General features: G+C 37.0%; 1 protein-coding gene across 7 annotated transcripts in view; it reads left to right on the top strand.

Moving 5' to 3' along the window:
* Positions 1-17,204, top strand: part of LOC131427484 (cadherin-87A) — an 848,175-nt gene that overhangs the window by 575,474 nt on the left and 255,497 nt on the right. For 6 of the 7 annotated variants that reach the window (XR_009229274.1, XR_009229275.1, XM_058590714.1 and 3 more), the window contains one exon: positions 4,785-4,945. Coding sequence is in view for 5 of the 7 variants with exons in the window: in XM_058590714.1 (XP_058446697.1) it covers positions 4,785-4,945 (161 nt within the window). In the remaining 2 variants the exon portion in view is untranslated. Of the gene's footprint in view, positions 1-4,784; positions 4,946-17,204 lie in introns of those variants that run through there. The other variant, XM_058590715.1, reaches the window with a different exon arrangement.

Raw genomic sequence — 17,204 nt, forward strand, 5'->3', positions numbered from 1 at the left:
TGTCTTATTTGTAACGAAAACTTTCGTTTTTTTGCCGCAGGTGCCAATGCCCGGCCAAATCATAAATTTTCTTGCAAATTTGTCGGCAAAAACAAATTTAAATTTGGCTGGAACATCCCCCCGAGCCGTTGCCAAGTAAAATTTTTGACCTGAGATTTGACCGAAGTCAGCCTTGACACAGGTTTCATCGTCCATCAGAAGACACCCGTTGAACTTGGTCAGCACCTGGTCATATAGTTTCCGAGCACTAATTTTGACCACACTATTCTGTTTCATGGTCCGATTTGGCTGTTTGCTAGCTCGATACGACTTGATTCCTTCCCGGAGTCGAGTTCTCCTCACGGTACTATGGGCAGCCCCGAATTTTCTGACCAAATCACGGTCCGACAGATTAGGATTCCTCTTAATCGTCTTCAAAATCTTACCACGCAATTTCCGGTCGTCAGTTCGACTCCGACGATCGGCTTGAGGCTTCCGAATCGTCGTTAATGTTTTCTTATACCGTTTGATAACGCGCCATACGGTATTTCTGGGCAATTTCAGCTGTTTAGCTAGCCTAGATGCAGACCACAATGGATTTTCCAAATAACTGTGCACAATTTTTTTTCCTTCTGTCGGCTTCCATGTTGATTGTTTACAAAGTACAGTCGATTTTCGGAATGTCAAAAATCATACGTGAAGCTGACAAAATTCCCGACACGTGGGCGCCAAGAGCTTCCAAATCCGTCCACCAGGAGCGCCACAATATGAGCAATAGTTTGTTCCAATTCTAAATGAAGCAAGCTTTAGCAATCTCTTGCAATGATAAAATATTTGAAATGGTATCTATGGAAATGTTGAAAGGACTCGTCCTACAAACACTGAAATCAGGACCATTGCCCAAAACAACCAATAATAACAGATACGCTGTAAGCATACAGTGTGAACTAACCAAATACGTTGTGTATATACCCATACCTACCAAAGAAGCTAATGTAGTAGCTAAAGCGATAGTAGAAAATTTTATCCTAACTTACGGTTAGTTTCTTGAGTTAAAAACTGATAGAGGAACCGAATATAAAAACGAGATTCTAGAACAAATTTGTAAATTGTTAAGAATTAAACAAACATTTTCGACAGCTTATCATCCTAAGATAATTGGTTCTTTGGAAAGAAATCACAGATTCCTCAATGAGTTTCTGCGATCTTTTATCAACGAACATCAATCTGACTGAGATGATTGGTTACAATACTATGCGTTTTCATATAACACAACACCACACACAGATCATGGGTATACACCCTACGAACTAGTGTTTGGTGTAAAATACAGGCTACCACAAGAAACCTACCCAGACAAAATTGAACCGATATATAATTTTGACCTGTACAATAAAGAATTACAATACCGACTACACAAATCACACGAAATAGCAAACAAACACCTAATACACCAAAAAGAAATTAGAAAATCAACAACAGGCCACCTGTCCAACCCAATAGAAATACATTTGAACGACATTGTGTACCTACAAAACGAAAATAGACGCAAGCTAGATCCATTTTATCTAGGTCCATTTGAAATTACACAGCTACAAAATCCAAATTGTGAAATACAAAGTTTACACACAAAAGAAAAAACTCAGCTTCTCTGAGAAAAACTTTCAAATTCGATTTTTTTAGCTATAAGAAAACTCTGTAATATACATTAAAATTGTTAGGGAGTTCGAACGCATAAACGGTACCCTAATCCCATAAAGCACAACAGAATGATTTCCCTTCGTTACATCATTTTTCCAAAAGCAAGCACACGGCCAAACTAACATCAGTTATGGGGCAATTTTTTATGGGGAAGATCGCCAATACGAATTGCTATAATGCAACTTGCCAAAACACTTAGTGAAGGTGGTCTGAGGCTTCAACTCCCATCATGGAAATGTAAGGCATTGTTTATAAATCGACACATTCGAGAGCTAGCCAGTATGCCGTTTTTCGCTGCATCTCGGCAACGAGATGAAACCATTCGAGTAGATTTGCCCTGTCTTGCACTATTAAATATAGATTACCGTCGACTACCAGCAGTTGGAGAGAATTTAACCACCGACTTCATTTTAAAACACTGCATCACACAAAATGAGTTAACGAGGGTTATGCGGAAAAATCCGACGGAGATCTGGTCAATAATATGGAAAAACATTATGGATAGAGCATTAACATCAGTGCAGTGAAGGTGGATGAAGGAAACTGTGTACACTGCAATACAGCATTCGAAACCATAGAACACAAGTTTGCTGGTTGTCAGCGAGCAACAGCAGCTTGGACAATACTAAAACAAAAACTGTCTATCATAGCCCGTGGGAGGCGAAATCCAACATTCGAGAGTCTATTCCACCCAAGTATCGAACACCTTCAGCGGTCTCACTGTACACAAATATTTAAGCTTTTCTTGAGCTTCATTGAGTACATTAATAGTTGTAATAATGTGATAGATTTGGACGAGCTAAGTTTTCATTTAAGCTATGAATAATGTTTTTTAAAATAATCCTTTAATGAAATACACACTAAATTTCACAAAAAATATTGTTATTACTATTGTCATTATTATTATTATTATTATTGTGATTATTATTATTATTATTATTATTATTATTATTATTATTATTGTTATTATTATTATTAATAATATTATATCTATTATTAAAATTATTTTTGTAATCGTTTAGCCGGGGGAAGCAAAATTCTAAGCTGAGTATTTTTCTGTAGAGTCTCAACGATTTATTAATTTTAGTTGGTTTGACGTGAAGTCGGCATACCAGAGCTCAAGTTTTGTAGTGACTGAGTGGAAACATATTAAAGATGCCAATTGAATGAGAAACTCACAGAAAAGATGATTTTTGGCAAAAGATACGTTCAGAGACAGGACTCGAACCTGCGTTCTTATGCAATTCATGCATACGCGCTACCATTTCACCACCCTAAGCCTTGTGATAGACACGGTTCTACCACGCGACTGGGTAAGGTAAACCGTGCATTGTACATGGTTTAAATCATAGCAGCCTCACGACCGGTATAATATATGCAAACATCATTTCTGTTCATCAGACAACAAACACTAGTCTTCTCGCTCTATACCTATTCTACCACTCAAGCACTGGGTAGGAGAGTATATTTTAAATTGGAGCGGATCATTTCGTCGAATAGGTCATTTCGCCGAAAGTCGTTTCGCCGAAAGGGTAATTTCGAATACATCATATTATTATTATTATTGTGTTATTATGCCTACTGTATAACAGTTGTGGCGCAGCCACATAACCGAAGCCAAGATGGCAGAGAGGCGACGCTGGCTGAGTTGGCCGCCGATCCGCAGTCAGAAGCAGCGGCCTCCTGCGTACAAACGTGTAACCGCCTCGTTTGTCCGGTCTACTCGAAGCTAGGTTTCTTTACTTTCGTTAGGTCCGAACGAGCGGTAGCGAGGGCGGACAGCACACGAATCAAATCGACATTTTTCATTTAGTAAACGGAATATACCACATACATTTGCTTGGTGGATACACCTATTCAATTGCTTTAACCACTTAGGCTAATAGTCAACAAGTTTCCTTTGGAACTCCGTTCTGAGGTTTATGAATCAATCTTTATTCAAGAGTACAAGAATCAATCTTTTTTCAAGAAGTACAAGTGTAGGTCAACAAAACGGGCGTTAACGTATTATCATTCATTTGTGTTTATTTTAAATCAATTCGAATCATAATATTAAGACAATTGCAGAAATCGGCGAAATGGTGCTCAACGAAGTGGTCCATTCGGCGAAATGACCCTTTCGGCGGAAAGGCTTTCGGAGAAACGGCTTTCGGAGAAATGGCTTTCAATGAAATTACCCTGATCCATTTAAAATCACTTGCTGCTTTCTCTATTGTGCCAGTCGCTTGGTGGTTATCGTCAGCGACAGATCCTTATGAAGGCTGTTTGACAGTCTGCTCTCTCCTAGGAGTAGAGTGGTAGAGCCGTGTCTATCACAAGGCTTAGGGTGGCGAAATGGTAGCGCGTATGCATGGATTGCATAAGAACGCAGGTTCGAGTCCTGTCTCTAAGCGTATCTTTTCCCAAAAAGTCATCTTTCCTGCGAGTTTCTCATTCATTTCCCTTCTCCAATATATGTTTTCACTCAGTCATTGCAAAAACTGTAGATTCTTGCCAAACCACTGGCAGAATGGGAAGGGGCAATATTTTCTACTTGAAACTGGCGTAGTTCTGTTGCAAGACCCTTCCTGGAACTATGGCAGAATGTCGCAAGTCCCATTTTTCTCGTAAGATACTGATCAAGTTTGAAATGAGCACAAAGTGGTTCGAAATCTTAAGAAGACTAAAACAAATCGTTGAACTATTTCTGATTGCCATTACCAGCTGCCTGATAATACGTTAATCTGATTACCGTAACGGCTTACGACGTACCTACATCCGCTTGAAAGCTGCAAGTTACTAATTGAATTGTTTTATTGCGGAAATGTCTGAATTAATTTTCAATGTATTGGCATGCCTAGATATGTGATAGTAAAGTTTTAATTAAGGCCGAATACTAAATGCAAAATATCAAACATTGAAGTAACTGTTATCAACTACTATATGCATATATACTTCTTAAACAAATAAATCGCGACAAACTTTTTCATACCTTACTTCAAGAACCGCACAATGTCACGCTTTTACCAGAGCTCCTCAATATATAAACTGTTCTCTTACTATATTGTTCATCAGCCTACCAATCATCGAAGTGGATGTAATGCATAACAGTTTTTGATTTTCAGATTCTACGCAAACACCAAATTTAGAAAGAGCGCTAGTAGAACTCCATAATTATGGATTGCAAAACTGTGGAGTTAGTTCCTTACATGTTGCAGCCCAAAAGACGAAAAAAACGGAAAACCGATCAGGCATGTACTTGTTTGAAAACCAATTCAATAAAAAGGTATATTAATATTTTATTCATTCAATTCACTGGTTTCCTAACTCATGTTGTATAATAACCGTTAATGAAAATTCAGTTTTTATAAATTTGCGAAAAACTTAACGCATCACTCAACAAGTCGAGTGACAAACTGAAAAAATAAAAATCTATTCTATTCTTCAAAGTAATCTCCTTCAAAAGTACTACAATCATTTCAACCACTCTCGAACTTATACTCTTTTCGTTATTGCAGATTTATATTTTGCTTCAATTGCCACCTTAATTGCTCAGTAATGTTATGCAATATTTGCTGAAGTTCTACTTTCTGAGTCTATTTGTTTATTTTTATTAACGTTGGTAGGTATTCCCTTTTCCAGCGATTCCAAAACATATTTGAAAAATGTTGAATCCGTTTCCATTGCGCCATGTCAAACTCGTTCACTGTAGTTGAGTATGGTGTTACATATTCTCCTACCCTTCCTATCAGTGTATGGAACGGAGTGAGTACTTCATCGTCAATGCAAGGTACGTGGGTTAAAGGACGAGAGTTTATTAAAAATTCTGCTCCAATGAATGCTGCTCTTAACGTTTCTGCCGGTGGATTGTGTTTTCCCCAGTCTTTTAATATTTTTCCTAGGGCGATTTTAATGTTCATTATTAATCTTTTCCATGTTTCCTCAAAATGTGATCCAGATGGTAGATTAAAATGAAAGTGTATTTCCATAGCGGCTGCTTCGCTCTTACTCATTTTGTGTTTTATATCGGCAATCAATGAATTTTATTCCTTCGCTGCTCCAAAGAAATAAGTTCCGTTGTCACTATACAAGCTTGGTATCTTTCCTCGGCGATTTTGGAAGTTGCGAAGGGTCACCAAAAAAATTAGCACTTAAATTTTCGAACATTTCTATATGAACCGCTCTTGTCTATGCAAGTGAATATAACACCCCACTTCTTTTCGAGCGAACGTTTAACTGCTACTTCAAACGGTCGATATATACTTCAAACGGCTCAAAATAGTCCACTCCAAAATTTGTAAATGAGTATACGTGAGCCTCGGTCCGAAACCTTGGTAATTCAGTCATCATTGAAGGTGTAGGTGACACTTTTAATAGTTGACATTTTCGACAAACGTTTGTAATATTTTTTAACACTGCTTTGGTGTGTGGTATCCAATACTTTTGTTGTATAGCAGCAATTACGGTGTTGTCCCCGTGATGCAGGTAACGTCCATGCACAGCCTTTACAATTAACCGTATAATTCTATTTTTCTGCTGAAGTAAAATGGATGTTCTCGTTATCCATGGAATGCAGATCGGTCTTTTTAATCTACCTGCGCTCCTTATTACTTCAGATTCGTCTAGAAACGGCGCAAATCTGACCAATTCTCCTTCGGATATTGTACCGCCTATATTTAATATTTTCATCTCTTCTGGGTACGCCTCCCATTGAGCTTTTTTATACAGTGTATATTCTGCATTTGTTGAATCCTTGTATGAGACAGCTGGTGTAAAATCTCCCTTCTTGAGTCTTTTCGTTATAAATTATTCTGCTAGTTTATTGACCAGCATATGTTTTTTGTTAACATCCACCAGCCATCGATGTGATAAAATTGTTTTACGTAGTTGTACCTTGCTGTTTCTAAATGAAGCAGAGTTCTCTCTTCTCTCAGTTCCTCTGCTGTCTCGGTCTGGTCAACGGTAACTGGCCATGTTGAGTTAGGCATCATGAGGAAGTTTGGACCATCAAACCATATCAATGTTCCGTGATGATTTTTTGTTCCTTCGTCTGTCGGGCTATCTTCTGATGAAACCCAGCTCGTAGCTTTGAACTTCGATTCTTCTTTTATTGGTTTACACAAACGACTAACTAATATTGCTGCTTGTAGCACGAGACGAGGAATACTTAATGGTTTCACTGGAGCTACTTTTGCTTTTGCTATCAATAGCCTGACATTTATTACTCGTACAGAAAGATTTCTCACATATACATAGGCCGTAAATGCTTGTTCTGATGCGTCTACGAAGGTATTCAATTCGACTTCAACGTTTCGTTCTTGTAGTATATATCTTGGTATTGATATATTTTCTGTTGATTTTATTGCACTAATCCAATGATGCCATTCTGTTATGAGATTTTCTTGAATCTTGTCGTCTCATTCTATTTCGGCCAAATGCAATTTTTGCATAATTATTCGATAGTGTATGCTTATATTTGAAATTAATCCAAGGGTATCATATACACTCATGACGAATGCCAAAACTTCTCTCTTTGTTGGTATTCGTTGTATTCCTCCGCTATCTTTTGACGTAGGACTACGTCTTTGTTTTCTATATAGTGGTGCAAATTCAGAATACGAGAAATAACACAGAACAAATAGTGGTCAGGTTTTAAACAGCTACTGCTCTGCCAATTCTGAACAGATTTTCGATATCTATACACCATCTGCTTGGAAATATTTCTACGCATCGATATAAATAGAAAAGACTGATCAGATTATCCAATTAGTGACCAAAAATTGAACTATTAACGAACAAAGTCTAATTTTGCTTGTTTCCCAAACAACTTCCCTAACACAGACGACAATTTAGTATACATAAGGTCACTTCACAATTTGCATAGCATAGACGCATAGATAAGCAGTGGCCGATTTACTTTGTGTGCTATTCGCCACACGAGAGGCAATCGATTTGTTCGGAATTTTGCTGATTATTTGCATTATGTGTCTTCGAAAAGTGAAAGACAACTTTTAAAATTTACCAAATCGGGATACCGAGAAGAAATTATTTCCTAGGCGTTCAACTGTTGGTAATTTTTAATGGTAAATACACAGAAAAGTAAACAACAAAGGCCATACATTTTTCCTAAAGGGCTATTGGAATTATCCTTCTGTTGAAATATGCAAATTGGAAGCAACAGCCATTAGTTCAGTGCAAATTCGTAACAAAATTATTAACTTAGTTCACCATTGACAATGCGAATTTTGCATCAAACAAGTGCAAATGAATCCAAAACCAATGTTTAGCTACTTTGCGTTGTTTATTCATTATTCAATTCGGCACTTCTGAAGGCTAGAAATGAGTCCCAAATAACATTATGACCGATTCTTTCACTGCAATATGCAAATACAAAACGAAATAATCAGTATCAAAATGCCATATGTAGCTATTTTGCTAGCCGTTTGGACCGCCCATTGGCTGAAAAGTAGCAAACGAAATCACATAAAAAGAAAAACCTCAACAATATTGCTTTAGTATTCAACCAGTCCGTACTGCGAGAAGTTCAGCGGCCGGATGGACGAAGAAAAGAAACTAGCCTTCTGTGCCAGTGTGTTGGTGAGAACCGCTTGATGGCACCGTTCGCGTTTCGGCTTTCTCTTCAAACTAGTGCAGTTACACAACATTCAACTGCTGATTGTTTGCATTCGAGGAAAATACACCGGAATTCGGATGAACGACAGCGCAGAAAATTCAACAAATCATCGGGCCTCCGAGAAGAGGTAATTTCCAAGACGTTCTGCTGCTGAAGTGAAATACACAGAAAATGTACTACAAAGAAGAAAAGTCTTTAATCGGCCGTCTCATGGCCATAAATTTTTCCTAAATAACTATTAGAATTTTTCTTTTCTTCTGTTTTAATTTACAAGTCGAATGTAAAGGTATTTAGTTTAGTGGAAATCCGTAACAAAATTTAAAAAAAATCGAATGTCAGTGTTATCACTAATACATACAACGTTCAACTTTAGTATTTGTGCCGTCGTATATGCCACTCTGTGCGGTTTGTTAGCGTATGAGAAACAGCGTCAGACCAACAGCGAGTGAAATGCAGCGAAAATTGCGGATTCGGAGATTTACTACGGATGTACGGATCCGTAGATAAAATCTACGAAAATTTGAATGTTTCTACGGATACCTACAGGAATTGGTATTTTTATACGGAAACTGCCTGGCGATCAAGAAAAGGTTGATCTCTGCTTTGCACCACTGGAGTTTCCGAGGAAAATATCAAGCTATGATTCATTCGATACTTTGTTAATTATTTACATTCCAGGAAAATGCCATCAGCTGTATTGAAAAGTGGAGAAATGTGATCTTGAATTCTTTTCGGAATATAAAGTAGATCTAGTAGAACTTAAAAGGTATTACTTGGAATGGATGGTTTAATTGCAAGCAATTTTACACAAATAGTTTATTTTGGTTTTGTGTTCACTTCTATGGAAGGCAATGATTTTTTTGTATCTATTGTATCTAGTTTTAACACAACATTTCGTTAACTATATTCTTACCGGCAGTAGCTTTTCGTTCTTTAGGGAATAATTATATGACCATAACTAACAAATTGTTATGGAAATCATATGCGATTAAAACTCGATTGTCATTTTATAGACATATAGATTAATAGATCTACAAGGGTCTCGTAGAATGTTCCCTACCACAGACAACGAATTTGAACAGCAACATGTTTATACAAAATTGCGTGATCTAATATCAATCAGAAGTTTGAAGAGCACGTGTTATAAAATTGAAAGTTTTCATTTTGAAAGTGTGATTTATTGAAATTGATTAAAATGTCTCAACACATGGCCAGAAAATATAAACGCGAATCTAGAAAGCGAGCAAAGCTGCAGCACGCGGAAAGCCTTCCGGATATGGTGAGAGATGAAGCGATTCCAAATTTAGTCTGGGATGCTGGAGAGAATTCTTCAACACGAGAAAGCAAGTATTTTTTGTTATTTTACAAGATAGGATTATTTAAAATGAGGGGCTGGAATGTAATGAAGTTTTATAGACTGTCCATTGTTGCTATATCGAAATAATTTATTAACTATTTACAAATTTAGATTTTTATGAAATAATTTTTTTTAGTGATGAAATTTTTTGACATAATTAATAATTGTAAGTCAAAAGGCAACACATATTTTTTTCTATTTGAACTTCAATGCAAAGGCAGACACTCGGTATATAACACGTATAAACATAAATAACATGCAGGTTCGAACAAAATTTAGCAAAAATGTTAACTTTGCTAAACATTGAAAATATGGAGCTCGAATTTTATACTTATTCAGTGAATACCACATGTTACAAATATAGACAATCCGAAAGCAAGATGATGACCTCTAACTAGTCAATATTTATATATGTATATATATATATATATATATATATATATATATATATATATATATATATATATATATATATATATATATATATATATATATATATATATATATATATATATATGTATATATATATATATATATATATATATATATATATATATATATATATATATATATATATATATATATATATATATATATATATCGTTGTTGAAAACTAATATGAAATAAAACTCCATCCAAGTACGTATGTGAATTAACTTCAATTTCTGTTTTTGAATGACTCAGACTTGCATTCGGTTGCACTTCTGGAAAGTTCGGCTGAAAATTACGATGAAGATGCTAATATCTCTCACAACCCAACTTGGATCGTTCCAATCGCGAGTTCAACAAACGATTTATCGAGAATGCGTTTGGAGTAGCATGCGATGTGTGCGATAGATTATGGTTTGTTAACGACTTGAAACCATTGACCCAAAGCGATGTGACAGTGTTGATAGAGAGCAGTGCCTTTGAATCAGTTGACGGATTTTCTGCATGTCAGACTTGTAGAGGAAATTTACGGAAAGGGAAAGTGCCCACATTTTCTAAATCAAATGGTTTAACATATCCGGAGAAACCGTCTGGATTGCCTCCACTCGATATCATTGCGGAACGATTAGTGTCTCCTCGTTTGCCTTTCATGCAAATTCGACGTTTGCGGTTCGCTGCAGGTAATCAATATCATATTTGTATTCGGAATATCATATTTGTATTCGTCACCTTGGACTTGTTTTCTTTATAAAATTTTCGAATATTTTCAAATACAGGTAGTTTTGCTATTGTTGGTCAAGTTATAAATTGCCCCGTAGATGTCGATGTAATGATACATTCTCTTCCGCATGAACTAGACGACGATCAGGCGTTCAATGTATTTATAAAGAAACATCTAATTCATAAGTCTTCGTATTTATCCGGGTTTGTCAAGAAAGCCACTGTAAATACTTGGCTATCATATTTGATTACTAGCCCGCTCTATCGTCGTTATGGTATGATTCGAATATGATGGAAATGCTTGAATCGAATACGAAGAGTACCTCAGTCGAGTTAGAAACGATCGCTACTGATAACGAAACAGAGCTACTACTTGGACAACAAGAAACACTTTTATGGAATGAGGACAAGTGTCTGGAAATTGCTCCGGCGCAAAACAAAATTCCTCTCTCCATAATATACGACGAACACGCCAAAGAGCTTTCGTTTCCTGCGATATATTTTGGTCATCCTCGGGAGTTCAACCCAAACGTACGGGTTACTTATTTTATGATTGCGTCCAGTGAAACTCGGCGCCAGGACAGACGTGGGGCAAAACCGCGACATTTACTGTACATGGCAATGAAAATTCTCCGTTTGCGAGTGTCTCAAGGTTTAAGTTATACATTTAAATGCATGGGTACCGCCAATATTACTCGTGCCAATCTACAGGACCGAGACTTCATAGAGCAATGCATTGAACGAAATTTATCCTTCCTAAAATCTATATCGAATTCCGTTCATTACTGGCAGCAACGGAAGAGAGATTTGTTTGCTATGATGAGACAATTGGGCAAGCCCACAATGTTAATTATTAAAGGTTCATAAACATACATTTACTTGCTACAAGAAAAACGATAAACATTGCTGATTCAACATCCCGTATTGGCCAATGAACGAAACTTGAGTTGTGATTCTGATGTCATCTGATGACACTCGCCGTGCTTGGCTTGTTAGAAAGGCTAAGAAATTGCAGGAAGCCTTGAACTGCAAGGCATATGACGCATTGGAGTTATTTCTTCTGGATTGTAATTGCTCATTTGAAAATTACCTTGACATCATTCGTGCATCCATTTCGCGGCCTACTGTTTTGCTCAAGCGATCCATGACCGAGCTATGGACAAATTCGTTCAATCCTTGGATAGCAACTCACCTCTACTCGAACATGGACCTACAGTTCATTTTAGATGAGTACTCCTGTGCTGCATATGTAGTAGAATACGTGAACAAAACAAACCGTGGTGTGAGCTGTCTTCAACGTGATTTAATAAAATTACAGGACGAATTCCCTGACCAGGACTATGCTGCACTATTGAAAAAGATAAGCATCAAAATGCTTAACGCTGTCGAGATGTCAGCTCAAGAAGCAGCGTGGTATCTTTTACGTCAGCCTATGTGTGAAGCTAGTCGAGCGACTCAGTTTATACCTACAATGTGGCCTCACGAACGTAACAGGACCCGGAAGCATAATAAGCGTATGGATGAAGAAGGGATTGCCGATGATTCTAGTGACGTATGGAAAGAAAATGTCATTCAAAAGTACGAGAATCGTTGCGGTTTAGACGACTTGTGTTTAGCAGATTTTGTGGCTTTCTACACCAAGGAACGAAACAGTATCAATGTATACAAAGCGCGTTCGGTTTCCCATGTACTGCAATGGTGTATCTATGATATCGCCAAACTTTCTAAATACAAGCGGGAAATGGTGCTTCAGTTCGTCCCGTTCCGCAACGAGTTGTGTGACATTCTGGATCAGAACAAATTTCTGAACCTGTATGATCTACACGAATCCTCTATTCTTGAGAAACGCAAAGAGTACGATAGCAACCTGAACTTGCAACAGATAATCGAAGAATATTTAAGGGAATGCAGTGAAGATATACCAACAGTACAGCAAACAGAAGCAACAGCGATGCATAGTGAATGCACAAGAACTGTTGTCATGGAGCCGAACGATGATGATATTCGATTGCTTCCTATCATCGTCCTCTCAGCCGTTATTAAGCAACGATCATCGTTGATGATGAAACAAGAATATTGTGCCCTTGTACGGAAAACAAATGCAGCACAAAGGGATCTGATATTGCAAGTGATCGACAACTTGCATTGCTTCGATAATAGCAGGAAACCTCTTCAGTTATTCTTTACTGGACCTGCTAGATGTGGTAAAACTTTTACGCTCCACATATTAATGGAAACTTATAATCGTTATAGTCAATGCCATAACACCCAAAATAATGCTTACGTCGCTTGCGCATCAACTGAAAAAGTAGCTGTAGCTATTGGTGGGACAACAGTTCACTCGGCATTTCACATCACCATGGATCGAAGCCGTCATGGTAAACTCGGGTTTGAACTTCTGCAGATGTATCGGCAATCGTTTGCTAATATTAGGCTAACCATTATTGATGAAATTAGGAGGAACTCGAGGCTTCAGGATATTAGCGGTGACTACGATGTTCCTTTTGGCGGAAAAGATATTATTTTGTGTGGTGGTTTCGAAAGCTTCCTCCGGTCAACGCGAAACCCGTGTTCAAACCTATGAACAACTGTATGGGTGGCGCAGTGTTGTGGCAAACACTAGAATACTTCCCTTTACGCCAAGTAATGCGGCAGAATGATAGTTTGTTTTCCTCGATACTCACAAAGATTGGAAACGGTGAACGATTGTCGGATGATGAAACCAAATTGATTGAAAGTAGGTTTCGTACAGAAGCGTGGTGCAAAGAGCATATACCGCACGTTATTCGATTATATCATCGCAATACTGCTTTTGAAAAGTACAATAATGAAGCCTTAAATAATCGAGATGGCTTTGACTGTACTGCAGAGGATTTAATCACAGGTTACAATAACAGTGCTCAGTTAGCTAGTTCACGTACCAAGCTACACAAAATGAGTGTCGCTGAAACAGCTTGCCTCCCTTATTTAATACGACTTGTTGTAGATATGTCTTATATGATAACAACCAATGTAGACGTAGTAGATGGTATAGTGAACGGTGTTATTGGTGAGCTCAAATACATTTAGTTCTCCGACGATGATGATCAACAATGTATAATTCGTTTGTGGTTCAAATTTGAAAATGATGCAGTCGGAGCTCAACTTCGAGTAAAATCCAGACCGATAGTATTCTCAAAACCTGGCGATCTGCAACCAAGCTGGACGCCATAAGTAAACGATCGACAAATATCAAATTGAGTACCGCAATCAGATGTAAACGAAAACATCCTTTTATCCTTTTCGAATTGAACTTTTACAATATTTTGTTTCATTTTTTGAAGGTTATAGATGCGTATCTCATTTCAAACGTGAGGGTTTAAGAGCAGGAGGAATGGCAATCTATGAAAAGACTTCAATTTCACCGGTTTCAACTCCATACACAGTAAACAAATTGAGCGAGAAATACGACCCCATCCTTCTGGAAGCAGAAAAGTACGGTGACATTTGTGTTGCAGATATTCAAATCGATGGTCAATGGGTGGCTTTGGTCTGTATATACCTCTCACCAAACACCTCGACTAAACTAGCCAAGGCATTCATTGCACGAAACCTATACTACTACAGAATGAATGATACTCCCATGATCGTAACGGGTGATTTTAACATTGACATTTTGAAGGAAGAGAACTTTGGTTTTGTGACATACATGAACTGTTTGTTGAAATTGGATCATGTATCAGACCCAAAATAGCCGACTACGTTGGGCAATTCTTGCATTGATATGATTTTCGCCCGGAACACGCCTAAATTTCCGTCCAAAAAGTTCATCACTTACTTTTCGTACCATCGCCCTTCGTTCACCCTGCTTTCCGTGGTAAGTTTCTAGAGTTTATCCGAATATGTTTAATAATTTGCTCTAATTCACAGCCACCAACGGTTCAGCAAGCAGAGGAAGCCACCGATGAGTGCTGAAAAACTTTGAACAGCACCAACTAAACGGCCCTTTTCAGGGCCACCAAAATTCACAAAGAGTTATTTTTGAAAATTTCTGCATTTAGATATCATTAGCTTCCGCAATTCTGTGATTTTTGTGTAGGGAAAATTGTAAATCTACTTGTATTGCGTAATGGGGAAAAGGAACTTATATACTAACTTACTAACTAATACAGAGAGCGAATCGATTCAATTGAAGATTGCATCGATTTTTGTCGGAATTTGCTTATAATATTATGTGACATTACATCTAATGGTTCTATATTTTCTACTCTATGTAACTCATTCGTACTAAACCAGGGAGCACGCTTCAAAATTATTTTAAGAATTTTATTCTGAATCCTTTGAAGCGTTTTCTTCCTGGTGGAACAACAACTTGACCAAATTGGTACTGCATAAAACTGGTCACTGCAGGGCTGGTCTGAAAATTTGTTTATAAATTAATAATTTCTGTTTTAGACAGAGCTTAAAATTTCTGTTTATGAGAGGATATAAACTGATAATATATTTATTACACTTTGCCTGGATTCCTTCAATGTGATCCTTGAAAGTGAGTTTTTTTGTCATACGTTTAACCTAAGTATTTTGCTTGATCATGTCAATTCCAAGCCATTCAATTTGATAATGTGATTATTGTTTGGTTTAAAAAAAAGAAGCTCTTGGCTCATGAGGAAAGATATTTATTTGCGTTTTTGCTGCATTTGGTTTAATTTTTCATTTTGACAGAAAATCACTGAAAATATTATACAAGATTGGAGCTACGCTCGAACCCTGCGGAACACCTGCTCGTACGGGTAGTAATTTAGATTTACAATTCTGATAGCTAACCTGAAGAGTGCGATCAGTTGATCAATTTTGAATCATTTTGACCAAATGAATATGAAACTGGAAATCAGACATTTTTGCTATTAAACCTTTGTGCCGAACACTGTCGAATGCTTTTTCTATGTCTAGAAGAGCAACTCCAGTGAATAACCCAGAAGATTTATTTGCTTTTATCATGTTCGTTACTCTGACAAGTTGATGAGTAGTTGAATGTTCATGACGGAATTAAAACTCTTCTGGTAAAAAAAATGAATTCTCAATCATATGAGACATCATTCTCAACAGGAAATATTTTTCGAAAAGTTTACTGATAGAAGAAAGTAAACTGATTGGTCTATAACTTGATGTTTCTGCTGGATTTTTATCAGGTTTTAGGATAGGAACTACTTTGGCGTTTTTCCATCTTTTTGGGAAGTAAGCTAATGATAAACACTTGTTGAAAATTTTAACCAAGAGTTTCAAGGCAACATCGGGAAGATTTTTAATAAGAATAGCCTTCATGTTTTTCAATTTCCTAATGATTGACTTAATTTAATCAAAATTCGTCTCAATAATGTCATTTGGTAATAACACTTGAGTTTAAATATGATCATATTTCAGTGAGACTTCATTTTTGTTTTCAATAGGACAGGACGTTCAAATTAAAATCGCGGACACTATCGAACTGATGAACAAATTTTTGAGCTTTTTCGACATTTGTAAGAAGTATTTAATTTCCTTCCTTGAGAGCAGGAATTGGTTTCTGATGTTTCTTAAGAACTTTAGAAAGTATCCAGAAAGGTTTAGAATAAGGTTTAATTTGTTCAACTTCTTTATCAAAATTTTCATTTCGCAAAAGAGTAAATCTATGTTTAATTTCCTTTTGTAAATCCTTAACTATGTTTTACATAGCAGGATCACGAGAACGTTGATATTGTCGTCGACGAACATTCTTCAACCGAATGAGCAGTTGAAGATTGTCATCGATGATAGGAGAATTTAATTTAGTTTGAGCTTTGGGAACTGAAAAATCGATATCTTTTGAGTTTTTTTTGTTCCAATTATAGAGGCTTTAACATCTTAGGTCATTCGCCTCTTCGGACCAGAAAATCTTTCTGACCCTATGTGCGGGATTGGGAATCGAACCCAGGCGGGCTGCGTGAAAGGCATCGACTATCCCATCACGCTATACTCGTCCCGCTCTGAGTTTTTGCAAATCGCCTTTAAGGTAACCATGGAAGTGAGCCACAAATGGCAACCAAGAAACCACCTACCCTCCCACTCCACCTTCCGCTATTTTGCCAGCTCTTGATGTAAACAAACCATGAAACACATATTTTCTACGCGTAGGAGTAAATATGTTGCGTAGAATTGCTACTGCAATTTGGTGACATAATCACTCATCGTATTGATATATGTTTACGATAAACTATCAACTCTGAAGAATGATTTGTGCAAAACTTTTTCCTCTGATCTAAACATTTTATTATAAAACCTTTGAATAACTCACAGTTCTGGTTTTGAAAATTTTACAAGAATCCACGATAAAAAGTTTGCCGGACTGCTTTAGTATTGGTAATACCAAACTTTTATATTGGCAGTGATGCCATACATAATTAAAGAAAA

The sequence above is a fragment of the Malaya genurostris genome, chromosome 2 (assembly GCF_030247185.1).
Source record: "Malaya genurostris strain Urasoe2022 chromosome 2, Malgen_1.1, whole genome shotgun sequence".
Taxonomy (NCBI): Eukaryota; Metazoa; Arthropoda; class Insecta; order Diptera; family Culicidae; genus Malaya; species Malaya genurostris.